Source organism: Equus caballus, chromosome 24, assembly GCF_041296265.1.
Source record: "Equus caballus isolate H_3958 breed thoroughbred chromosome 24, TB-T2T, whole genome shotgun sequence".
Lineage (NCBI taxonomy): Eukaryota > Metazoa > Chordata > Mammalia > Perissodactyla > Equidae > Equus > Equus caballus.
Window position 1 is genome coordinate 21244216 of NC_091707.1, and position 27591 is coordinate 21271806.

Sequence of the window (27591 nt, forward strand, 5' to 3'; positions counted from 1 at the left end):
TTCTAGAAAGCGCTGCCTTAGAAGAGGAGGGAGAGAGGAAATTTGGAAGGAGAATTTTTTTCACAAGTACTCCCTTTGACAAAATTTACCGGTAAAATGTCACTTCAAAAATATTTTGAATATAATGTATTTCCTAGGAATAATTTTTATTTAAGTTTAATTATATAATTTTTAGAGTAGTAAATATTCTGGTCACTTTTTATTCAGAATTTAAGATCTTGATAAATGATAAAACGAAGATATATGTTTTTCAGGGGTTATTGGGGGGAGGATTTCTCCATACATTTTAATATCCATTTGTGCACAAATTAGGGAAATGACATTGTTTTCAGAGTTTCAAAAAGTCCTATTTTAAAAGGAGAGGTTGTGTTGTGTACCGTTTTGAGTGGGAACAGACTTTCATTGGTACTGGACGTTTAGTAGGAACATCAAGTTAATAAGACACACTGAATGTAGTAAACCAGTTGCTATCAGTGACTAAAAACACGTTTGAAGTAAAATTGAATCTCTCTTAGACGAAAGGCAAACTTGTATTTCCTCCCGTGGCACATCTCTTTAGGACTGGCTGACTGATCTTTTAAGAAGTTGCTGAACTTCCTCCAAGGGCTAAAAGCGAATTCTGTCTTTAAAATAGCTGTCCCGTAATCTCATCTTCATATATGTATTTTGAGTATTTAACAAAAGGGATAATTACTTTTTGTAAACTAATGGCTTGTTAGGCCCAAACTCCAATTGAGGTTTTGTCTGTTTTTGTTTTTTTAGGGAGTTCTGAGAAAAATAGTCCATAACAGTACAGGATTTGTGGGAAGAGAGATTGGTTTTTGTTTTAATTTTTTTAGATTTTGGTGTAATGTTACTATCTCAAATATGTGAGTATAGGAAACTTTCTCTTCTGAACTACACTCATAGCTGTAAATGCAGTAGAATCATAGTGGTAGATGCAGGGGGTCCTTTCATGAAACTCCTCCGCTTGTCTGAGGAATCTTGGGCTAATCACTTTGCCACACCACCTACAAACTTGAAATGAATTACATTGAAAGTACAACTCAAAGTGAAATGAACATTATAAGTGTTTTTAAAAGCTTCTAATTAGTGTTCTGTGTTGTAGAAATTATTTACTTTGAACCCAGCTGTTAAACTCAGCATTCAGAAGCAATTTGTTGTTTAAATGCTGGTGAAAAAAGAGTAATTCTGGGCAGTGGTCCTTTTGATAGACTTTCCTTATTTTTCTTTGCTGTGGTGGATTTCTTCCTCACTTTCCCATAGCATAGTAGTTAATAATGCACATTTCTCAAGCCTGACGGGCTATTTCTACTATTGCTAGCTTGGGCAAGTTACTCTTTGTGCCTCTATTTCTTCATCTGTGAACTAAATAATATCTACCTCACAGGTTTGTGGTGAAGGTGAAATGAGGAAATAACTTGTAAATCTCTTGGAACACTGTCGAGCATCTAACAGGCATCCAAAACACCAAATGTTCGCTGTCCTCATAGTTCTCCCACAGAGCCCTTTCCCTTTTCTGTTTCTGACATTTCTCCCCTCAACCGCCATGCTCCCAATTCATGTGTTTCTCTTTACGATTAAATCAACCAATATTAATACCTTACTACTTGCTATTACCTAATCAAATTTTACCCTATTTTAGTCATTTCTTAATATAACAGTTGCTTCTCCACATGGTTTTTAAAGAATACTTTCAACTTCTGTGTTCTGATTAAGTTGACAGAATTTTTTATTTCCTTCCCAGCACAGTTTCTGTTACATGAGGTCTATTAGCTATGTTTAAAGTGAAAGAGAAAAGAATACCTGTTTCGTTAATGTGGTGAAACTAAATGATTTGTAGTGGCTGAATACCCGTCATTAAGATATGTCTTCTAGTACTAGTTCTGGCTTTGCTGGTTTGGAGGCCAGAACCACTTAACTGTGACCATGGCTCTTATGGATGGCCCTGTTACAGCTATTAATTTAGAGTACAACATGGTGTGTGTTGTATTAGGAGTCTGTGCTATGTATCGATGTCAGCAAAAATCATTTACAAATTCTTGCTTATGACCTGTCTCTAAGATGTCTTTAAACACTTCCTTATGCTATTAATAGAAGACATGAGACAAAAGGTGTGACAGGCAGCTATTTGATCTAGTGAACCTTTTGGTTAAAAACAGTGGATATTTGAGCTCTCCTGTTGATATTATATATTTAAAACTTTTCCAACTTATTTTATTGAACTGATTATTCTTTTTATGTGACTCTAAGATATATTTCCTAACAGTGTCTATTTGGTAATCTTTTTTTGTTTCCTCTCTATATTATATGTAATAGGTTAAAGTGCTAGTCCTTGCATGAAAGTTTACTTATGGTTAAGAAAAAATAATTTAGATAGTGAAAAGAATAGTGTCTTCTTTTGTTTTACTTGCTTAGTCAGTGGAGTTTTTCCCCATCATGAGCTCTGTAGTTTTGTAGCTCTTAAAACAGACACCAGCATTCTCTAAGAAGCAGTATTTTACATGTTTTATTATATTCATATCTTGTATACTGAGATCTTTTTTTGAGAGAGATACATATGGTTAGTGAGTTCATATTTCTTGAAATGTGATGATTCTTCCGACTGGACTCTAATGAAATAGGACTCCCATTTAAAAACTAAAGAGTTAAGGCTACAGCAGAGGATAAAAGTGGTCAGATGATTAGCCAGAGGCTAATAGAAATTCTGGGAAGAATGACAGATTGTATATTAGAAAGAAATATGATCTCATATTCATTGAAGCTTTTTACAACTAAAGATCTAAAAGAAATAATAGCAAATTACTGAAAGATGAATGTCTGAAACTTTAGAAATGCATGTGGTGTTGGATTAATCCAAGCAAGAAAGACTGATGGGCAGATAATAAACTACATTGTGTAGGAAGTCTGCGTTCCTTGTTTTAAAGGTACTTTTTATCTTTTTTTTTTTCCTTGCAAGATATATTTAAGTAGCTCTAGGCCAGTCTCAGGAAATTCAGTTCATGATTTTCATCATCACACCATATGTGTATGATTCTTTGGAATAGATAAAGTATTATAAACAAAGGCCCCAAATCCTTGAGTGGAGGAGGTTAATCTAAACCTTCCTTCTATTCTGTGCCAAATTGATAGCATTTTTCCTTACGAGAGTGTGAACAGTACACCTTTTCACATACAATCAATTGTAACGCCCCATAACTAACAGAGGGTTTGAAGAAATGTACTGTACTTCTGCTGGGGAAAAAGAAATAGTTATGAACCGGAAAATGTGTATATTTTCATTACAGAGAACTGGTTATTGACTGTTCTAAATTTTAATTTTCCATAGGTACATGTTATTTTACTAAAAAATTGAGAGTGTATGTGTTTGTGTGTGTGAGTATTATCTGTCTTCATATAAATTTATCCACAAACTGGTATGTATCCTTTTTTTCTCCAGGGTTAAACGCCCACACAGCACTGTAATAATTGTGGAGAAGCTCAGCTACTTTTAAATATATTGATTGAGGAATATGCATTCTTTTTCTTAAACTATTTGAGCCTCTTAATTTTTCCCCAGATTTTTGCCATTCACACTTGGCGTTCATTTACGTTCTTAGTTTTTGTAGGTCCAAGGAGAAAGTGAAATGTTTCTTGAAATATAAATAAGTAATAAAATTAACATTCTTACATAGTACCCTCCTAATGGATATATTCTTGTTGGCTCTTTTTTAATATATACTTAATCTCTAGGGGAAAGAAAGATTACTACTCTGTTAAACTGAAGTTCTGACTCTAAATCATCTGGGTTTCTATATATTTAAGCATTTAAGTTTAAACTCAGGTGTTTACATATAAGTGAGTTCTGTATTCTGTAATCATATTATAACATTTCTTAGTATGTGGTGGAAGGTTTATAGGATTTTTTTATTGCTACATCAGAAATAGGATCATTATTAAAATGCTATAAAAGTTAGTTATTTCTTGGATCCTGTCAGGTAAAATCTGAGAAATAATGACTAGCTTCAGGTTTTGACTGCATAATACAGATGAGCCCTGTTAGTAAAATGGAATAAAAGTTGTAAGATATGTCCCTTTAATGTACTTAATGGCTTCCATTGAATCTTTTCTTAACCTGTTTTAGAGGACGATTGAAAATGTAAGTCATGCGTCTTGTTTTGGTTGTGTAATAGCGAGTGTCCATAAGGTGTGTGTGTTGGGCAGGGGCGGGGGGTGGCAGAGGCAGGGAGGGAGACTTCTAGGGGGAGGTCTCTCTCTCTAGTGAGAAAGAACAAACAAACAAAATTATTAGCTGTACTTATTAGACTTGTGTTTCTATATCACTTGTTGCTAAACTAAACTCTAGTGCCTTTGACAAGGGTGATGATGTGTGAGATTTTGCAAAACTTCAAACAAAATTTCATTTATAAATGGCCTGTAATCAAGACTCTTTCTCTTACTTAAATAGTTTGCCTTGGACTTGAGAGATAAACAAAGGATAATGAACTTACCAAATTATTCTTCTCTACAAAGTTACTTCTCTCCACTTCTGGTGTATACATATCTTTGAGGATAGTGCAGTACCAGTTAATCTTCCACATGTTGTCAGAGCCCTAATGGACATCTGTGTTTTGGATAGATTATTCTTTAAATGGTTAAAAATTATAGGATTCTAATAGGAACTCTTTTTATTCTTTTTTCAGCTATGTCATCTTATCTTTTAATTATTAAAACAGAGCTTCCTGCTGCTATTTCAGAATTTTTGTCTGGAGACTATAGTAGGTAAGAAAAAATATTTCACATTGTATCCATTCATTTATTAACTCAATAAATATTTATTAAGCTCTAGTGGGAAGTAAAACGTAGTCCCTGCCCTCGAGAGACTTACAAATTAGGCAGGGGCAGAGTAGTAACAGAGAAGATGACACTCAGTAGACGTTTACTGATGATCCATTATGTACACAGTACTGTGCTGTGATGCCTCTGAAGTGCCAGGTGTAACCTTTGCGTTCTTCGGTGGTATGATAGGGCGGGACAGGTATGAGCTAGCTCTTGGAGAAGAGTACAGGAGAAATTTCTGAGGATATGAAGGATTGGGGTGGGGATTGGGGTTGGGAATGGGGGAGGGCTGAGAGTACTGACAGTAAAGGTTTAACCAATGGAGGGGAGTGGATAATACTGCTGTCACTTCTCAGCAAACCATAGTGATAAGGATAAATCATAGTGATAAAGTTACAACCATACTTGTGTAAGATTCCTATTAGAAAGCATGATTTAAAAAAATAAATTATCAGGCCAGCCCCAGTCGCCCAGTAGTTAAGTTTGGTGCACTCTGCCTAGGCTGCCCGGGTTGGGTTCCTGGGTGTGGACTTATACTACTCCTCTGTCAGTGGCCATGATGTGGTGGTGACCCACATACAAAATAGAGGAAAATTGGCAACAGATGTTAGCTCAGGACAAATCTTCTTCGGCAGTCAATCAGTCACTCAATCAATTAATTGCAGGGACTTAATTGTTTCATTTCCTGTTTCTTAACAATATTATAAATAATACTAAACCACATTATACCTCCTTTCTCCTTATTTTAAAAATACTAGGTTCTAAAGACTATTGACTCATCTTTTTTTATGGGGAAAAAAACAAATTAATTATACTTTTCACTACATAGATTAAGAAATTTTGAGAAGGATAAACTTGAAAGGACAGAATACTTTTAATTGTCATCAGGTTATTTCACATAATTTCTAAACCACAACACAAAAACCTGTTGGACTTCTAGATTTAAATATTTGGTTGTTTTGCTCCAACATTTGAACTTGTTCTGGGTTGCAGGGCAAGTTTTCAAAATTTGGTTTTTACCTTTTACAACTTGGCTTCCATTAAAGAATTCTACTTAGACAACTGCAAATACATATTTGTAAGGAAAGTATGATGTACGTTAGATCTGAATAGGAACCATCAAGAAACTGTGGTTGAAAAAAGGTAGCTAGACGTCTTTAATGATTTTTCATCATCAGAAGATATTGTGCCTTTGTATAGTAATTTACAGTTTACAAGATTTCCACATTCATGATCACATTTGATGCTCACAACTTCCTTGTTTTATCCACAGCTTTATCTAGTTTTAAGTTTTAGTTTAACTAAAGTTTTAGTTTAACTGTTAGTTTGATAAACAATTGCTGTAAGAAATAGCTATGTGAAATTCACTTTGGCATTTGCTGTAAAAATATTGAGGACAACTTCTATTACTCAAAAAATTCTATGTGATAAATTTCTTTTATAATTTAAGGCTAAGAACTCAAGGCAATATGAGGTAGAATAAAGAAGGTTAGACTAAGAGTAAGGAGACATGCTTTCTACCCATTTCATATTCAGTAACCTCAGGAAATTAACTTCTTTTGGCTATAAAAGTTAATTCTGAGCCTTAGGTTTCTTAGCATAGTGGGAGTACTAGTATTGCCTTCTTAACAAAGTTGTTGAGATGGTCAAATAAGATATTATACATACACATGCTTTTGTAAGCTGATGGCATAGTGTAATTGTGGAGAATTAAGAAATTCCGATAATAATAACTGTATTAAAGATGGTTTTTCTCTCTTTGCCCTGTTGGGAAGTTCAGAGTCAAATTTGAATGTATTGCATAAGCTATGTTAATACTAATAGATGTCACATGTGTTTTCCTTTTTCTTAGCCCTGAATTTGGTGATTTCTATTTACATTTTTTTTTATTGTCATATGTCTTTATGGAAAGAGGAGGGCTAAAAATACATATAAAATTTTAGAAATAATTAAGGTGGTATGTGACAGAACTGTTATTAAAACTTTTATCATAGCTTCATTTTAAACCAATTGCCATTTACTTTATTGGGGTTTTTTTCTGGTTTCTTTAAATAAGTAAAAATTAACTCCCATCTTACTCATATTAGTAAAAAATCGATTAAAATGTTTTTACGTGTCAGAAATGGATTTCTAGAGGCTGGCCCCATGGCCAAGTGGTTAAGTTCACGCACTCCACTTCAGCAGCACAGGGTTTCGCTGGTTTGGATCCTAGCTGCAGACCTAGCACTGCTCATCAAGCCGTGCTGAGGTGACGTCCCACATAGTGGAGCCAGAAGGACCTACAGCTAGAATATACAACTATGTACTGGGGGCCGTTGGGGAGAAGAAGAAGAAGAAAAAAGATTGGCAACAGATGTTAGCTCAGGTGCCAATCTTAAAAAAGAAATGGATTTTTAAAACTGTATGCTTAAAAATAGTGTGGCCAGTTTGCATTCTCTTTTATGATGTTTTAAAATTGCACATCTTTTTAGCAGCCTCATCTTGTTTTAAATTAATATATATTCTCTTATTTTGGATTTTGAAGTTTTGAAAAACATTAATAAGCCACTAATTATTAATTGGTTAGAATGCAGATAAAACATTAGTCTTTAAAGTTTAGTGCTGTCAAATAATTAAGAAACAAATGTTATGGTGATTGACTTAACTATCTAGGGCAGTTTATTTCTAACAATATTTCTTCTATGGGATCAATATGATATTGATATGCTTTTGTTTTAGGGTTTGATTTGCAGTAAATTGCAGTTAAGATCTTTCACGCGTGCTTATTTTCTGGGTTATATGTGGGCTTTGATGTACCTTTGTGAAATATAAACCTTTATAAAGACGATACCAAAAAGAAACTTTATGTTCATAATATTGTAATTTCAAAAATTACTGTTAGAAGTCAGAAGCTGTAATACTTAAATACCAAACTTTTATGAGGCATCTATATTTTTCATAGAATAACATATATTTTAAAAATCTATGGCTGTTAAAAGTTGGAAGCTCTCTGTTAACATTTAATGATCTTGTCAGGGGAATATGATTGACACAATTAAGTTGTCTTGCATTTGAGTTACATAATTGATATGGGATGTGAGTGAGATCCTAATTCAGAACATATGATACTCTTGTTCTATTGTATTTGAGAATGAAATTAAAGCAATTTATAAATAAATCTGGTTTTCATTAAAATATGGAAAAAAACATCTGCATGCCAATGCATTTACAATACAGCTAAGGATTTATACTCTATATTTCATACTTGGAACATTTTTATCATATAGGATTAAATCCACAGATCAATCAAACAAGTTTTCTAGGAAGTATAAAACTTTTCACTCTAATTCTTTTAGCAAAAAGAGAATGTATTTAGATTGCAGTAGGAAAACAGGGATTCTGTTAGGTGATTCTTTTTCCCACCCCTTAGGAAAAAATTTAAGGTTAGTATATTGCTCTAAAATCTTGATTTATAAAATATGTTTATTCAGTATATGCTTTTTAAAATTTCTTTTAACTGGTTTGTATTTCTCAGGCTGAGGTTTTATTTTGTAAGTTTAATCATTTCTGTTCTTTGGAAAATATCCATTGCCAAACAGTTCAGTCGACTGTGACATGCACATGAAATCTAAACTAACTTTACTGTGCATTGCTGTATTGTCTTTATTGTTGAGGAATGTTAAAGAAAAGCATTGTATTTACAATCAGCTTTATTAACATAATAAATAAGCATAGGAAATTATTAGTAATAACCAGTAGCCAAGCCAGGGATAAAGAAATTATATTTTGCAATAAAGTTCTTTTTATATTAGGAAATTAAAGTTCAGTCCTTTGAAGGGGAGAGTGTAAAGAAAGCACAATCTTGAAATAAATGAGGCAGTATCTGCAAAATACCATAACCTCACCATTACTATTCAAGAGTAGAGAGTGTTTCCATTGCTTCTGTCACTAAGATAATCATCATCCTTTTCCTGACTTTCCAGACATATAAAATGAAGTTGTTGAGCCAGATGATCTCTGCAGCCTCTTCTAGCTCTAATATTCCATAACTCTGATTCTGAGTTACTGCTGGGAGGAGGTGAGGTTATTTTCAGACCTACAGTTTAGTGCTTTGCGCAGTCATGTGGCTTCTATGGACATGAATGAACTATGACCTGAAATAGAATAAAGTTATAAAGTATAATATAATAGTACAAGTTTTAAGTTAAGGGTTTCAAAGTGTTCTCTTATTCTTTTGCAAGAGAAGAGTCTTTGGTCCTGAGGATTAACGTGCTCCCTTTGCACAAGTCTACGTTCATGACAGCAGGGACAGCAGAACTAACAGATGGAATCTGCTCTGGGGCTCCTTTGGGCCTTTTTTCTCCTGGCACTGCAACTGTCTGGTCTGATACTGGGTCCCAGAAGGAGGGAGATTTCAGGCATAGAGCCCTGGGCTTTTTGCCAGCTTCAGAAATTTAGTTGCCAGGTGTTCCTCAATGAGATATTTTGAAGTTCCTATTTTGATACATTCTCAAGAATGACTAGAAGATGAACATGCCAAGTATCATTTTGTATTTTTAATGTGCGTCCTCTCTTAGGACCTCTTGCATACCAGGAATTGAGGGGCATGTGCAAATGCAGCTTCAGGTCCATTAGAGCTAGAAATACTTGTGCATAGGTTTTAGTTTCTGGCACATGCATTTCCTAAAGACGTGAATTAGGGTGGAGAAGGGAAACGTGTGATCATGGTGCTATTTCTGCTGCTGCTCCTTCTCTCTTCTGTTCAAGAGGAAGTTGTCAGCACCCAATAGTACCCATTACAGATGCATTAGAAAGGACTTCCTCATGAGCCAGGTGTAAAAGAGACACAGTGAATCATAAAGTCCATGTTAGAAGCCAGGAGTTGAAACTCATGTGGAGGAAAACCCTGTCTTTTTTTTTTTTTTTTTTTTTTAAATTGAGATATAATTGGCATAACATTGTATAAGTTTAAGGTGTGTAATGTGTTGATTTGATACACTTATATGTTACAATATGATTGCCACCATAGTGTTAACACCTCCATCATGTCACATAATATCATTTCTTTTTTGCTGTGAGAACATTTAAGATCTAGTCTCTTAGCAACTTTCAAGTATATAATACAGTATTGTTAACTATAATCACAACACTGTGCATTAGATCCTCAGAACTTATTCCTCCTCTAACTGCAAGTTTGTACTATTGGCCAACGTCTCCTCAGTTCCCCCACTCCTAGCCCCTGGTAACCACCATTCTACTAAGTTCTATGAGTTTGACTTTTTTAGATTCCACATGTAAGTGATATACAGTGTTTGTCTTTGTCTGACATATCTCACTTAGCATAATGCCCTCAAGGTCTGTTCATATTGTCACAAATGGCAGAATTTCCTTTTTTCTCATGGCTGAATAATGTACCACATCTTCTTTATCCATTCACCCACTGACAGACACTTAGGCTGTTTCCATATCTTGGCTATTGGAATAATGCTGCAGTAAACATGTGAGTGCAGATATCTTGTTTTAATTTCCCTTGGATATATGCCCAGATTGGGATTGCTGGATCATAGGGTAGTTCTATTTTTAATTTTTTGAGGAACCTCCGTACTGTTTTCCATGGTGGCTGAATCAGTTCACATTCCCACCAACAGTGCACAAGGGTTCCCTTTCCTCCACATTCTTTTTTTTTTTTTTTTTTAAGATTTTATTTTTCCTTTTTCTCTTAAAGCTCCCCCAGTACATAGTTGTGTATTTTTAGTTGTGGGTCCTTCTAGTTGTGGCATGTGGGACGCTGCCTCAGCATGGCCCGACGAGCAGTGCCATGTCCACGCCCAGGATTCGAACCAGCAAAACCCTGGGGCCCCGAAGCACAGCATGTGAACTTAACCACTCGGCCACGGGGCCGGGCGGGCCCCTCCACATTCTTGTCAATACTTATCTCTTGTCTTTTTGATAATACCCATACTAACAAGTGTGAGGTGATATCTCATTGTGGTTTTAATTTGTATTTCCCTGGTGAATAGTGATGTTGAGCATCTTTTCATTTACCTGTTGTCCATTCATATGTCTTCTCTGGAAAAATGTCTGTTCATTTCCTCTGCCCTTTTTAAAATCAGATAGTTTGATTTTTTGTTATTGAGTGGTATGAGTTCTTTATATATTTTGGATATTAACCCTTTATCAGATAATATAGTTTCCAAATATTTTCTCCCATTCTGTAGATTGCCCTTTCATTTTGTTGTTTCTTTTGCTGTGCAGAAGCTTTTTAGTTTAATGTAGTCCCACTTATTTTTACTTGAGTTGCTTGTGCTTTTGGTATCATATTCAAAAAATTGTTGCCAAGACCAGTGTCAAGGAGATTTTTCCATATGTTTTCTTTTAGGAGTTTTGTGGTTTCAGGTCTTACATTTAAGTCTCTAATCCATTTCAAGTTAATTTTTGTGAGTGGTGTAAAATAGGAGTCCAATTTCATTTTTCTACATGTGGTTATCTAGGTTTCCCAGTGCCATTTATTGAGGAGACTTCTTTCCCCATTGACTATTCTTGGCTCCTTTGTCAAATATTAGTTGACTGTATATGGGGGTGGGGGTATTGTTTCTGGGCTCTCTATTCTGTTCCATTGGTCTATTTTTATACTAGTACTATACTGTTCTGATTACTATAGCTTTGTAGAATAGTTTGAAATCAGAAGGTGTGATACCTCTAGCTTTGTTTTCTTTCTCAGAGTTACTTTGGCTATTCATGATCTTTTGTGGTTCCATACAAATTTTAGGATTGTTTGTTCTATTTCTATAAAAAATGTTATTGGAGTCTTGATAGGGATTGCATTAAATCTATAGATGGCTTTAGGTGGTATGGACATTTTAACAGTTAATTCTTCCGATCCATGAACATGGACGGGATATCTTTCCATTTGTTTGTGTCTTCTTCAATTTCTTTCATCAAAGTCTTGTAGTTTTCAGTGTACAGCTCTTTCACTTTCTTGGTTAAATTTATTCCTAAGTATTTTATTGTTTTTGTTGCTATTGTGGGTGACATCATTTTCTTTATTTCTTTTTCAGATATTTTGTTTTTCATGTATAGAAATGCAACTGATTTCTGTATGTTGATTTTGTATCCTGCAACTTTACTGAATTTGTTGATTAATTTGAACAGTTTTTTGGTTGAGTCTTCAGGATTTTCTATATGTAAGATCATATGATCTGCAAATAAAGACAGATTTACTTCTTTCTTTCCAATTTGGATGCCTTTTATTTCTTTATCTTTTCTGATTGTCCTAGCTAGGACTTTTGGTACTATGTTGAATGCATGGTGAAAGTGGGCACCCTTGTCTTGTTCCTGATCTTAGAGAAAAAGCTTCCAACCTTTCACCGTTGAATATGATGTTAGCTGTGGGTTTGTTGTATACGGCCTTTATTATGGTGAGGTATGTTCCTTCTGTACACACTTTCTTGAGGGTTTTTATCATGAAAGGATATTGAATTTTATCAAATGCTTTTTCAGCATCTCTTGGGATGATCATATGATTTTTATCTTTCATTTTATTAATGTGCTGTATCACATTTATTGATTTGCAGATGTTGAACCATTCTTGCATCCCAGGGATAAATCCCACTTGATCATGGTGTATGATCCTTTTAACGTGCTGTTGAATTCAGTTTGCTAATATTTTGTTGAGAATTCTTACATCTATATTCATCAGGGATGTTGGTCTGTAGTTTTCTTTTTTTGTAGTGTCCTTTTGTGACTTTGGTGTTAGGGTAATACTGGCCTTATAAAATGAGTTTGGGAGTGTTCGCTCCTCTTGAGTTTTTTGGAAGAGTTTGAGAAGGATTGCTGTTAATTCTTCTTTAAACATTTGGTAGAATTCTCTAGTAAAACCATCCGGTCCTGGGCTTTTCTTTTTGGGGAGGTTTTTGATTACTGATTCAGTCTCCTTACTCATTATTGGTCTGTTCATATTTTCCATTTCTTCATGATTCAGTCTTGGTATGTTGTATGCTTCTAGGAATTCATCCATTTTCTTAATTCTACATGACAGTCGGAGACTTTGGCTACCTGGTAGAGAAAGAGGATGCATTATCGCAAACTGGGAATTCTGAGAGCATCTGCCGAATGATTTGAAAAAGTAATCCCTATTGTCTTTGATGCTCCCCCTTCCACATTAGCATGAATTTTACGTTGTTACTGTTGTGCATGTATATATGTATATGTTTCAGTGTAAAAATATGACAGCCACATTATAGACAATTTAGAAAAGGAAGTAAATAAAAACTATACATAATACTATCTCTTACCTAGTTACTGTTATCATTTTATTTTCTTTGAATTTTTCTCAAAAAGCTCTTTTAAAACATGGTTAATAACTGTATATGTTGTATTTCTATCATTAGCATTTTCCATTTTACTAAATTGTCTTCTATAAAAAGCTGCATAACATTACATCGAGTATACTGTAAATGACCTAAATATTTTCTGTTATTGGATATGTAGGATTTCTCCTCAGCTTCTTAATATTATAATAATGTTGTACTCACAGCTTCATGCACATAGAATTCTTTATATTTTAGATGATTTTCTTAGAGTAGGTTATCTCTTATCTCTTTTATTGCTCTTGTTACATATTTTGAGTGTTTTTCAAGAAGATAGTACTAATTGACAAGATAACTAGCAATGTGTGAAGGACCAATTATGACACATCCTTGAATATTATTTTTTAAACAATTTTACTAGTTTAATTTCAACAGCCTCATTATTTATTTCTTTAATTAGCACCAGCAATTGAATGTTTCAAGTGTATTTACTAGTTGTACTTCTTTCATGAATTGTTTGCCTTTTACATGCTAAAGTCAAGTCTTTATTATTAAAGTCTTGGAGAATTAACTCTAACTTTTTAAAACTTCTACACATATACTTTATATTGAAAAATTGAAACCATATATATGCAAAAAAGGAGAAAATAAAAATTGCTCATATTGCTACCACATAGAAATATGCACTTTGGTATTTTAAGTATATCCTTCTGACTTTTTTTCTATGTGCACCCATTTTTTTTTTTAAATAATCAAATATACCATCACACTCTAACCTACCTTTTTCATTCAATATTCTAATGCCTTTGTATGAAAAATTTAATACATGGTAATTCATGCCCTTTCCTGAAAATTTGAAAAATATGGAAAACTGTAAAGAAGAAAAATTACCTATCTTTCTACCACCCAGAGATAATCCTTGTTAATATATTGCAGTTCTTTTCCATTTTTAATGATTCTATATTTTTCTTCAAAATTGCTATTATTGCTATTATGCTATATATATTTATGATGTTTACTGAATGCTCATATTATTATACCTGTAAAATTTCTTTTTTATGATTGTCCCATAGTCTCATAATTTGTTTTAATATTGTCATGGTCTCAGATGTTTGTTTCCAATTTTCATTATTTTAAGTATTTTCAATAAACCTCTTTTTATAAAAATTTTTGTTATTATTGCTGATTGTTTCCTTATTTTTGTTATTATTGTTGTTTGGTGAGGAAGATAAGCCCTGAGCTAACATCTGTTGCCCATCTTCCTGTCTTTGCTTGAAGAAGATTGTCACTGAGCTGACATCTGTGCCAGTCTTCCTCTACTTTGTATGTGGGATGCCACCACAGCATGGCTTGATGAGTGGTGTGTAGGTCCATGCTCAGGATCCGAACCTGTGAAGCCCAGGCTGCTGAAGCAGAGTGCGCAGACTCAACCACTACACTACTAGGCCAGCCCCTGTTTCCTTATTTATTTATTTATTTGTTTATTTATTTATTGTGGAAGGTTAGCCCTGAGCTAGCATCCGTGCCCATCTTCCTCTACTTTATATGTGGGACGCCTGCCACAGCATGGCTTGATGAGCAGTGCGTAGGGCTGTGCCTGGCATCTGAACCAGTGAACCTGGGCTGCTGAAGCAGAGCACGCAAACTTAATCGCTGTGCCACGGGGCCAGCCCCCACTGTTTCCTTATTTTTAATAGTCTTTTATAAGTGTTAAATATTTAAAGCTTGTCAATATCTATTACCAAATTGCTTTCCAGAAAGGTCATGTACACAGTTTATACTTTTATCAGTTTTGTGCACAGCTCATCACTCCTCACCAACATTGACCATTATCTTGTTTTTAAATATTTGCTAATGTAGTAGTTGAAAAGTGGCATCTCATTGTTTTGATACATCCCTTAAGTGTAAATTCATTAATAAGAATAACAGGATCCCACAAGAACATATTCTAACAAAAGGAAGTAGGCTTTTCCTAATGGGTGGTTGTAACGGTTATAGCTGTGTGAGTGTGAGTGTGTGTGTGTAAGCACAAACACTCCAGTCCTATACCTAAAATAGAACCATTTTTTCCCTAATAGGTCATGGTATCTTGATGGACAAACACTACTAATAATCATTTGCATTGGCATTGTGTTCCCTCTTGCACTTCTTCCTAAAATAGGTAAGTCTTTATAGAAGAGGACATTATTTATGTAGAAGAAAGAAAGAAAGACAATAATGTTAAGGGGCTTTTAAACTTCACAGTACCACATTTTTAGCAGAAGGGTAGTGGTTATGAATAGTTTTGAACTTGGACTTACTTTAGGTTGTTCAGCCTTCAGCCCTCCCTAGTTAACCTATTACTTGGTTTGCTCTAGTATTTTGTCTGCCCAACTAAAATAAAATCTTTACAGCAGAACATTAAAGAGCAGCCTTTCCTTACAGTGTACCATTAGTGGTAAGCCAGTTCCAATTCTGCTGTACAGAGCTACATAAATGATCTGTGACAGATAGTTGGAATGTTGTTATTCTCAACCCTAAGCCCCAGATACCAAGCGCTATAATAGAAAACATGCCCAAGATGTATAGCTTTAGCTCTACGTGAGGATCACTTTCCTTATAAATTGCTTTTTATTTTACTGTTATTTTACAGGCTTCCTTGGCTACACAAGTAGTTTATCATTTTTCTTTATGGTGTTCTTTGCTCTTGTGGTAAGTTTAAAATATAGTGTTTTGCTTATCTCCTCACAAAAATTGAACTCACTGTGTTAATGCCTTTTTCTTTTAACTCTGTTTTGTGTTGGGAAGGCATCCCATTTTCTCTCAGTGTGTGATTAAAAGCACTTTTGTTCCACAAAATCATTTCCTTCATTGTGTCTATTTTGAAGAGGCTTAGCTAGAGCAGTATTTCAAATTCAGTATCTCTTGTGGTTAACTAGAGAGGAGAGCACACCGATTCTGGTAAAACCTTAAACGGAATATGATTCTTCGTGTAGGTATATGTATCAGTTTATTTCTGTACAATGTTGTGTGTGTATGTGTGGAAGAGGTACTCAAGCATGAGAATCAGGCTGGTTTTAATCTGTAAAATCAATTTGATACTATTCATCATAATTTTGAATCTTTGCTCCATTAATGAAACCAGAGCTTCTGGGACTTAACCATTGTGATCCAGTTGGGGTGCCTGAGTTCCATCTGGTCTGCTTTATTCAGCATAGATAAATTCTCGTAAAAAGACTACTGCAAAGAAATGTTTTTCTTCACATGTGGAATGTGGTTTTTTTTCTTATTTTTTAAAATTAACTCATTTTTACTATAACACAGGAAAAATATCTATCAGATGGTAAACCTAATTCATTTTAATATTTATAAAATAATTTAATATAAAGATAAAAGAATTTGAATTTCTGATTTCTTTTAATTCTTCTAAAACAGATTTTAACATCCCAAAGATAGTATCTTTCTGTGAAATTTTGGAAAAAAAGTCCTTTTTCTCTTTGTATAGCAGTTTATTCCAAAGTCAATATCTAAGTGTCAAACCTTAAGTAGGGTTAAACATTTTAAACTTGCCAAGAAGATACATTTTTTTTTTTTTTTTTAAAGATTTTATTTTTTCCTTTTTCTCCCCAAAGCCCCCCGGTACATAGTTGTGTATTCTTCGTTGTGGGTTCCTCTAGTTGTGGCATGTGGGACGCTGCCTCAGCGTGGTCTGACGAGCAGTGCCATGTCCGCGCCCAGGATTCGAACCGACGAAACACTGGGCCGCCTGCAGCGGAGCGTGCGAACTTAACCACTCGGCCACGGGGCCAGCCCCAAGAAGATACATATTTTAATAGCTTGATTAAATTCTTAAAATCATAAACTTGATTAAGTTCTTCCTTATTAATGAATGAAAAATAAATGAAAGAAAAATGCCATCCAGGAGAGCAAGACAACACATCAGTAGTTAAACCATATTATAGAGCCAGGTTTCCGAGCTGTCTAAACAGCCTAGGATGCATTTAACTTAGGCTGGACTATCTTCTGGGATACAAGGGTAAAACAAGTTTAGCGTGGGTAATTGAAGTGGAAATGACTCTAGTTTCAGTGTACAGAAATGTTTACACTTTAATGAATGCTCTTAAAACTAAAAATACTTAACAGTGTTCACATTTAATCATTTGTTAGAATTTTTTTTTTTTTTAAAGATTGGCACCTGAGCTAACAACTGTTGCCAATCTTCTTCTTTTTTTTTTCTCTGCTTTTTTTCTCCCCAAATCCCGCCAGTATACAGTTGTATATTTTAGTTGTGGGTCCTTCTAGTTGTGGCATGTGGGACGCTGCCTCAACGTGCCCTGATGAGCGGTGCCATGTCTGTGCCCAGGATCCGAACCAGTGAAACCCCAGGCTGCCAAAGCGGAGCATGCAAACTTAACCACTCTGCCATGGGCCGGCCCCATTTGTTAAATTTATTAACATAAAATCATTGCCCTCCTCCCGAAATTGTCTGACATGTATCTTACAAGTAAGTGAATTGAACATACACTTTTTTTCCAGATTTTTTCTTCCAATTTTTTTGAGATTTAATTGACATGCAGCACTATATAAGTTTAAGGTGTACAGCATAATGACTTCATTTACATATATTGCAAAATGATTACCACCATAAGTTTAGTTAACATTCATGAACATATACTTTTTAGGCTCTACATTGAAGAGGGAAATAAATATTTTCTCCATAATCTGATTGTCGAGAAGCAACTACATGGGTAGGAGTGGCCCACCTACGCAAATGAACATATGGATATTAAAAAGAATCAGTATTGATAACATTGAATTTTTTCCTCACAGACAATTGGCAGTCCAAACATTGCATAGATAGGAGTAATTAGGTTTTATAGCCAATAATTTGAAGCCAGTGAAATGTATTGATACGCTATGTCTATTGTAGTTTTCACAGTATTCATTTCTGTCATGGCAGGTACCTTAATTTGATGCAGATTTCTACTGTGGCAGTCATATGGAAGTAATGCCCTTATTCTGCATTTGTTGTAATGCTTTACAAACTATCTGCTCGAAGTTTTACCTGTAAGCACACTTTAAAATTGGTCTACAATGGGACAATGAAGAACACTCTGTATACTTTTTTTTAACGCTGTTTTTCATCAGCATATTTATTTTACACTGAGTGTTAGGTTTTGAAATGCATAGTGGTTAAGGAAAGGAAAAACGTATATATTAACCCAGATTTTTTTGAAGGATATCAATTTTTTCATTGATTATTTTCGTCAGTATGTTTGTAAACCTATGTAACAGTTATATTACGTTTTTAAAAAGCAGTCCAGAGAACTATTATTTTCTTAAATTACACTTTTCAAATAATGCAAATCAAAACCTATACTCTTATCTATTGTCCCAGATCCTTATGCTGCATCAAAAATTTTAACAAATTTTTGCCCTCTCTGAAATATCTAAAATTTTAAAAATAAATTTTATTTTAGCAGTGACTCAGAATGACAGCAACCAGATGGATTTACCTTTTTTGGTAAATTTACCTTTTTTGGCCCATTTTAGGACACAAACGTATTGCCATTCTTTCCAAAAGTTCTGTCTTGAGTATAGATTAGTATTCTAAGTAATGTTTTAATAAGTCAAAATAGAATTATTTGAATGGATTTTGGTCAGAGCTTCCTTCTAGTGAGCACCGTGTTAGGCCTTATACGGTGGGGGGAGTTGAACCTGGACACTAGGTTTAAGGATCTGTCAATCTAGTAGAGGAGATAAAATAAATGTACGAGGGGAAAACTGAGAACAATATAGGCAATACGTAACCAAGTGTTGACGTATTTGCTTCAGAGTAAGAATTGCAAGAGTTGAGAGGAAAGAAGGATCACTGAGAGCTAGAATAAAGAAGGATGTGGAAGGAAATAAAACTTGAGCTGAGCCTTGAAAGGTGGGAAGGACTTGGAGCAGTGAAGAAGGAAGGGCCTTTTCTGCAAGAGAACACGTATTTTTAATACTTAGTCTTACTTTTCCCTTTGTTTTTCTAACCCCTGGAGTTACCTTCTACCGTGTTCTGTCTTCAGCCTGAGCGAAGACTCTTGTTACTCTTTGTTGTTGTGTATCTTGCCGTTCCTGTTCTGTACTTGCGCTTTGTAGGACATCATCTCTATCCAAGCCATTCCACCAGGCAGGCTTGGGGTTGGGCCAGGTCTCTGCGGAGAAATTAGCTGTAGTAACCGAATTTTATATTAATGTAAAATCAGGTTGTTAGTGATATTTTCTAATTAGCGAAAAACTAATGATTATATTGCATTTTGGAGTGTTGTTTTGACTTTTTTTTTTTAATTGGCACCTGAGCTAACATCTGTTGCCAATCTTTTTTTTTTTTTCTTCTTCTGCTTCTTCTTCTCCTCCCCGAAGCCCCCTAGTACATGGTTGTATATTCTAGCTGTAGGTCCTTCTGGTTGTGGCATGTGGGACGCTGCCTCAGCGTGGCCTGAGGAGCAGTGCCGTGTCCGCGCCCAGGATTCAAACCGGCAAAACCCTGGGCTGCCGAAGCAGAGCGCGCAAACTCAACCACTCGGCCACGGAGCAGACACCTGTTTTGACATATTTTGATTTGCAAGCCTAGTAATGACAGCTGATAAAACAAATGAGGTAGCTCACATACAGAGCTTATCGAAGTACACGGTACGCAAGCCCTCCGTTAGGTGGCTGTCGCTGCCACCACTACCACTGTTAGTAAGGGGAAGTGTGAGACACTGAATTTGAGGCAGGGCTGAAGAGAAAGACCAGTAACAACCTTGCTTCTCTAGCTTCTACCTCATGCCATCATACTTTTTTGAAAACATCAGAAAAAAAAAATGGTGGGATTTTTGCTTTTGATTTTTTTCTTTCTTCTTGCTAAGTTGACCATTTAGTTTTATTCCATATTGAAAACTTATGTATAAGTGACAAAACCACTTGCCCATTTATCCTTCTAATTCTTTTTTCTTGATAAGGGTTTTAATTAAGAGTAATTAGTTCAATCGCTAACTTAATCCTAAAAGTCTGTGTTTTCCTTAGATGTTTTATCACTATATAAAATTTTGATTGACTTGGTTAAAATCCAAAACTAGATAAATACTGAATAGGAATAGGAATAGTATTTACTTACTGTCTCCTGCAAAGGACATATACTTTCTTTATTCTTCTTGCCCCTTTGTACGTTGGGTTTTAGCTTGGAGCAAACATTTACAGAGTAATTACGTACCCTGAAACAATGACAACAATGGCAGTGTGGGCACAACCACAACTGTAGGTCTAGGAACAGGATGGGTGCAATTAAGAGTAAAATCCTAAAGCATTTGCATTGATTATTTCTGGGAAATAGCATCCCTCTGGATTTCTTTCAATTTTCTTAAAATTTAGTTTCACCAACTGGAGTTCCCCAGCTTTGTGCTCTTATTCTTAGACAGCTTTTCCATATTCACCAAAAGTAACTATACATCTGAGAAAAACAAGGAGGGACAGCACTTATACATCAGAAATCCCTGAGCTCCCCCTTTGCATAAGGTCTCTACTTATTTTTGCCTGTGGCCATTTCCAAAACTGCTATTAATGTTTCTCTGCTACTGATGCTAGATCCACAAATAACCATATTCTGTACCATTGTCACTAAAAACATCATGTTCTCATTTTAAGTTGCCCTTTTTTGGGTAAATGCTGTGATGCTATTGGAATTTTGAAAGTTGACATGAAGAGTACTCTGTCTTTAACGGGGAAGATCCCTGCTAAACAGATACACGGCAACTCCTCCCGTCCTGCCCTCCTGGCCATAGGTGACCAAATTAAATGATGACCCCATTCTCACTGGGGAAAATCATATGAGCAAAGAATCTTCCTAGGTTTACCTAGCATATTTTTGGTATAGTGTTAGATTAGTTGAAATAATGCTGACCTATTTGAAATCTATTTCTTGTCATGAATTTTGTAAGAAATAATCTGAGTGCTGTTTCTACTTATTCTTACAGATAGTAATTAAAAAATGGTCCATCCCTTGTCCTCTGACATTAAATTATGTAGAGCAATACATCCAGGTAACGGTTTATATTTTCTTCCTTTTTATTGTAAGCTAAAAAGAAAAAAAATCAGACTAATAATGATTTTTTTTCTAATTAACAAAAAAGTAATGGCTGTATTTCATTTTGGAACTCTGTTTTCAAATATTTTGACTTGAAAGCCTAGAAATAATAAATTCATCATTTTTGTTGATGTATTCTGACTTTTAATGGCTCTTGGTTTCTCTCTTTCCCCTCAATTCTCTTAAACAGATTTCAAATGCGACAGATGATTGTAAACCAAAGCTCTTTCATTTCTCCAAAGAGGTGTGTAAGTTATTAACAGATACTTTTGGTTGATTTTTCACATTTCAAGTTTTAAGAGATTTGTGTAACAGGGTCTCTTAGGTCTTTGTACCTGTAACTAATTAATTTTCATGAAAGTGCTAAGTATAAGGTTGCCTACCAGAAGAATAATATTATTTAACACAGGGTGGCCCATTATGAAACAACCACCTTTTTTTTTTTTTTTTGGCATGGCTTTAAAAATAGAGCCTGTTTTAAATGGGCCACAGCCTAAAAGAACAGATTTACTGAATGTCTGGTCTGGCCAATAAGGTCCTCTGTGGATACAGACTTCCTGTTGCCCTCTGGACTTGTAAAGCTAAATAGCCAATTATATCAAAAACTCCTTCCCTGTGAGTAGAACCTTGGTCTCTAGCTAAACAGCTTCATCATTGGACCAGTGATTGAGCACAGCCAATATGTCTTCTGGCTGACATTCCAAAGTTGAAATTTATGATGCCTGGAGTGGAGACTAGCAGACCAAGTCCCCTTGCCTTCTCGAAGAGCCCTGTGATACTAGAAATGCCTGCAAGAGCCCCTGGGCATCAGCAGAGGAAGCAGGAACTTGATCTGGATGATCTCTCCTTGACGATTATAGAAGAGCTCAGAATCTTTCCTGTTGCTGCAAGTTTCTTCCTCTACACTTGATTCTGCTGAAACACAGGTCCCAGATGCTAGAATCCCCTCCACTCATGTCCAACTCTGTTAGTGTGGTAACTCCTCTGTGCAGAGTTTTCCTTTTTATCCCCGGTTTTTAAATGAGAAATGTCTCTAGCCTCACTAGGGAGGTTACCACATCTTTTCCATGGTAAAGGCCTACCTGTGCCTAAAAGATCTAGGTAGGGTAATTGACAAGCCAGGAAACTGAGCAATATATGAAAGAGAGTTTGTGAATTAAACTCTCATTCCCTTAATCCAGTCTCAGGAAACACTAAAGCTTTCCTCCCTCCCTGCTCCCCTCAGATATTTTAGGAGGCATTATGTCCCAAGATAGGTCTTCACTCATCTACAAGTTCTTTTGCTGAAGAGCCTAAAATTAGTTAGGGGGAATTTTTTTTTAGAGTAGGAAAGAGAAAGTAAATCATCACCATCTATTTTGTAAAGATAGTATTTTCATTTAGATGGTAACTTTTGTTTGCTTTGTAATTTCCTTGGCCTCTTGCGTAGCCTAATAAAATTTTAAAAAACACAAACCTTATGCTGTGTAGTCCAATGGATCTCTAAGAATTTGTCAGTCTAGAATAAGTCATGTTCTTTCCCATTGAAAGAGATCCCAGTCAAAGATGCCGGCAATACTAAGATGAGGTTAATGTTTTCAGTATTCTCTTGGAATGAGTTGGTAAAAGCAGCTTCAAAAGCATTAACTATTATTACTGCTTAAGGTAATATGATGTATTTAAGTTTCGTAATGCATACATTAGGAAAGACTGAGAATTACAATAAGATCATTTCCAAAATGTTATTTTTAATCTTACCTAAATATTATTTATCTTAAATTATTTTTATCTTACTCAAATAATATAGAAGAATCATTGATTGTAGTAAAAGCAACATGGTATGGAAGCTATAGTACAAGCAAGTACACTGTCAAGTGGAACATTTGCTGGTGACCAGAATTATGTCTCTCTTTAAAAAAAAAACACACATTTTATAAAGAGATAATTCATGGAAGATGAAATACATTAACCAATTGATTGTTGTTGAAGAAGTGAGTTTATTGTCAAATGAAGTAGTGGTTTCAACAGAGTAGCATTTAATAATTTCATCTTTTTGAATGGATAAAGAAGTTGTGGTACATATATACAATGGAATACTACTCAGCTGCAAAACAGAACAAAATCATCCCATTTGCAACAACATGGATGGACCTTGAGGGAATTATGTTAAGTGAAATAAGCCAGTTAGAGAAGGATAATCTCTGTATGACTCCACTCATATGAGGAATTTAAAAATGTAGACAAAGAGAACAGATTAGTGGCTACCAGGGGAAAGGTGGGGTGGGGAGTGGGCACAAAGGGTGAAATGGTGCACCTACGACACGAATGACAAACATTAATGTACAACTGAAATCACACAAGATTGTAACCTATCATTAACTCAATAAAAAAAATAATAATAATTTCATCTTTTAAAATTTTTTTCAGAGTGCCTATGCCATACCAACCATGGCTTTTTCATTTCTCTGCCATACGTCAGTATTGCCCATATACTGTGAGCTTCAAAGGTACTATAGAATTCTGGAGTATTTTAAATGTATTATGTCTTTTTACTTCCAGGGCTTTCAAATTGAATGAAATTCTCCTTTATGAATTCTTTCCTCCCATTACTGGATTCTAAGTGTTAGTTTAAAACAAAATAAAACAACCAAGAGTTAGTTCTGTCCAAGTTGAGAATGTTTCCTAGAAGTGTAACATTTGTGCAGTAATTTCAAATAAGGAACGCTAGTGTGTAGTTGTTAATAAACTAGGTCTTGAGTGACTGAGGGATCCTCTTGACTAGCTTAGGAGATACTTCTTTCTTTAGATATAATTCAGATCACTGATTCTATTTTTGCCATTTTTGTCTTGTAGCCCTTCAAAGAAAAGAATGCAGAATGTAACCAATACAGCAGTTGCTTTAAGTTTTCTCATTTATTTTGTATCTGCACTCTTTGGATACCTCACTTTTTATGGTAAGTATATTATTTAATTGTAAATGACAAAGTAAATTGTTCTATAGTTGATCTCACACCTGAGTATGGACTTTGTTTCTGCTTTGCATTACCAAGCTAATTTTTTCAGGCTGCCAGAATTCAATGCAGTACATACTGTGGTGGCTCTATGGACCTTAAAAAGATTGATTTTCTTTCTCTTATAAAGGTGGATCAAGTTCATATGAAAATTTTCTTAAACGCCTACCTTAGTAAAACCTCAGGCTTAGGGACATTGATGGCTTTCTACAAGAAAAAATGTGCAATAATGATTTTAATTTTTTTAATTGAGAATTCGATGTATTAGACTCTAGCACTTTGAGAGGTCGAGAGAATCAATCATTTTAATTGCAGAAGAACAAGTTGAGAAAGGGAAGGGTTTTACACTGGACTACAGTTGTACACTTAGATGTCAGAAATTTCTGCCTTCAGACTTAATCCACATGATTCAGCAGATGTGCATTCTGTGATGCACCGTGACCTTTCTCCTTAATTTTTTTAGAAGATTCTTTTAAATTCATAAAACAAAGGTAAAATTTTATTTTACTTACTTTTGAAAAATTGCCTGCTGGGTGTGCATTTTTTTCTCTTCTCATAAGTACCTCAAGAAAATGTAAAACTTGAAAGTCTAGAACAAGAAAAAAAATTGTAAGCTCTCTTGTAATTTGCAAACATACTTGCTTAATTTGCTTAATTGCATTAATTAACTTGCTTAATTGCAAACGAACATGTTATAACAAATTACACTCAATTTGTCAAATTCTTGAATACACTTTTCAGTTTATGAATGCTTTCATAACAACTTTCCAAGTAAATGGCTGTTATTACTTTGCTGATATTTAGCTGTCATGACCCTGATTTCATGGTTGATAGCCTGTGCACATGTTTCAGGTTTAAGACAACCAGGATGACTTGAAATGGCGCTTTGCTTATCTCCCAGAGTTTTTCCAAGTCTGACAAGGTTTTGGACAACATTTACTTGCACAGCTACCTTTCCTAAGTCTGGTGGAAAGAGTATGAATTTTGAAATCTGACAAATGTGGTTCAGATAACTACTCTAACTAGCTGTGTGCCCTTGAACAGGATACTTCACCATGCAGTATCTTTGCTTCCTAATCTGTAACATGGGGCTAATTGCATAGAGTTGTATGGAGGAGGAAATGACTTACATGTAAGATGCCTATTATAGTATCTGGCACATAGCAGTCTTCACAAATGAGAGCAGCTGGTGGTGTGTCACTATTATCATTATCATTATTATTGTAATTATTTCATAATTTCAGTTGCCCTATTTTTCATCACTGTACTTCTCTTCTTACTATCTTTAATGAAATTTAATTCAAATGTGGTAACTTTTCAGTATATGCTGTAAGTATTATCTTGGAGTTTTTAGTGTGTGAGAAAACTGTAATTATCCCTTTCTTGCTGTCTCTGTGTTGTTTCAACAGTAATAAAGGCCATTCATTAATCCACATCTGCTCCCGCATTTTTATGCTGATGTAGTATCCTACATGGTAGAGCCCTGTGTACACCATCAGGAAAATCATCTTCTCCAACATGAGTGTGTTACCCTGCTTGATACGCTACACAGAAAGTTAAAGCAGATTGTTAAATTTTTTTGATCATCACTAATGAAACAAAATTCTTTAAACACGTAAGCTCTGTTTTTGGTTGTTGGGTTAGTTTTTGTACAGACTTGAGCTCAATAAGACTTTTCTATATTAATAAGGTATTATAGCAGGGTCTCTGTTAGGATTAAGCAAAAACTTAGTATAGCAAAATAGCTGTCTATTTTTCTAAATTAAAATTGTCACCTGGCACAAATACTATTAATTTAGGAATCTTCAACATTGCGAGAGTCCTAAAAATGGACGTCCTCCTCCATATGGATAAATAGAGCTATCTGGAAGAAATCTCAAATGGCCTACCAATCTCCAGGATAGCTGAGAAATAATTACATGAATTCCATGAGATATGCTTAAGAACTATATTAAATTGTAAGAAAGCTTTGATTGAAAGGGGAGTGGAGGAAGGATGGATGCTAATGCGTTTATTGAGCTAACTTTTGTTACGTAAGTACCAGGTATTTTACATACATTGCCTAACTTAGTCCTTGCAGCAACTCTGCAAGGTACAGATTCATATAGTTTGAGTAATTTGGGCAGATACCTGCAGCTAATGAATAATGAATTGGGATTTGAATCCAATTCTGACTTTCTCCGAAATCAGTGCCTTTATTACTACGCTCCCTCCTCAAGAATCATGCTATAGAATCCACATTTCCTTCATTCCAAGTTTTTGTCAAAGTTAACTTTTGAAAAAACTTGGATCACTTAAGCTCCAGGCACATCTGTATATCTCTATATCTATCTATCTATCTATCTATCTATCTATCTATCTATCTATCAATCATTGTTTGAACACAGAGGCTAAACATGTTTTTCATCCTATAAATGAAGTGTTTCCTACACAGAGATTTTCCTAGTTATCAAGTAAAGCTGTCACCTGGCACAAATACTATTATGTTTTGAGTCTTCAACATTTAGAAAAAAATCCAAAAAATTTGTCTCTGACTTAATCCTTCTCCACCAATGCAAATGCATCAGAATGTCCACATTTTCTATAATGGAGAAATACACATCAAAGAAAAATCACATGGTAAATAGGTAGGTGATGGATAAATAGATAGAAAGAATGATATAAAAGTGATTCCTTCTCCAAAGACAGAGGAAGATTCAGATATTGATTTGCTATTCACAAATCAATCACAGTGGTTCTTTTCTGGGGTTTTAATCATAACCAAGGGACATTTTTATGGCATATTTCTATTGGGATAACAGTAGCTCTCAGTTTTATGGAAAGAAATTTCTAGTTGAAGCTGAGACTTTATCAGAAGGGCTAGTCAGAAGTTAAAGGCTTCAACTCATTTTGTAGATAAGTAACTGAAGCCCAGAGAGGTGAAGTGACCTGTCACACACTTAGTGGCAAGTCTCCTGAATACGAATCCAGTGATCTTTCTGCTGTTCCATGGTAACCTTTATAAACTTCATACCCTGTTTGACAGTATATTACACAGGACAGCCTCCTGGCTTCAACAGCATGTACAACTTGCAGAGATCACCATCAGGTCCTTCCTGAGATTTGTAGAGATTTGTCTGAATCTAGAGAAGTGTGTTATACTCTATCCCTTACATATGTTAAGGCTCAGCTAAGAACACAGAATTCACTGGCTCAGAAGAAAGGTTTTCATCCTGGGAAAGTAGGAAGTGGACATGTAACAGATAGTTTGAATTTGTAATAAATCTAGTGCTTCTGGCTTCTGGAGCTGCTTGGAATCCTTTTATCCAGTGCTCCCAAAGCTTAGTTAATAATATAAATTTTGTCAGATTAAAGGGACCTATAAGTACGTATACCTAGATTAATAATAATGTTTCTGATTACAGATGTTAAA

At 35.0% G+C, this 27591-nt stretch overlaps 1 protein-coding gene across 2 annotated transcripts in view; it reads left to right on the forward strand.

The window, feature by feature from the left end:
* Positions 1-27591, forward strand: part of SLC38A6 (solute carrier family 38 member 6) — a 58634-nt gene that overhangs the window by 26154 nt on the left and 4889 nt on the right. For both annotated transcript variants that reach the window (XM_005605219.4, XM_023627855.2), the window contains exons 6-12: positions 4683-4761; positions 15185-15267; positions 15739-15797; positions 21080-21145; positions 21380-21433; positions 23596-23675; positions 24022-24122. In XM_005605219.4, coding sequence (XP_005605276.2) covers positions 4683-4761; positions 15185-15267; positions 15739-15797; positions 21080-21145; positions 21380-21433; positions 23596-23675; positions 24022-24122 — 522 coding nt within the window. The remainder of the gene's footprint in view (positions 1-4682; positions 4762-15184; positions 15268-15738; positions 15798-21079; positions 21146-21379; positions 21434-23595; positions 23676-24021; positions 24123-27591) is intronic.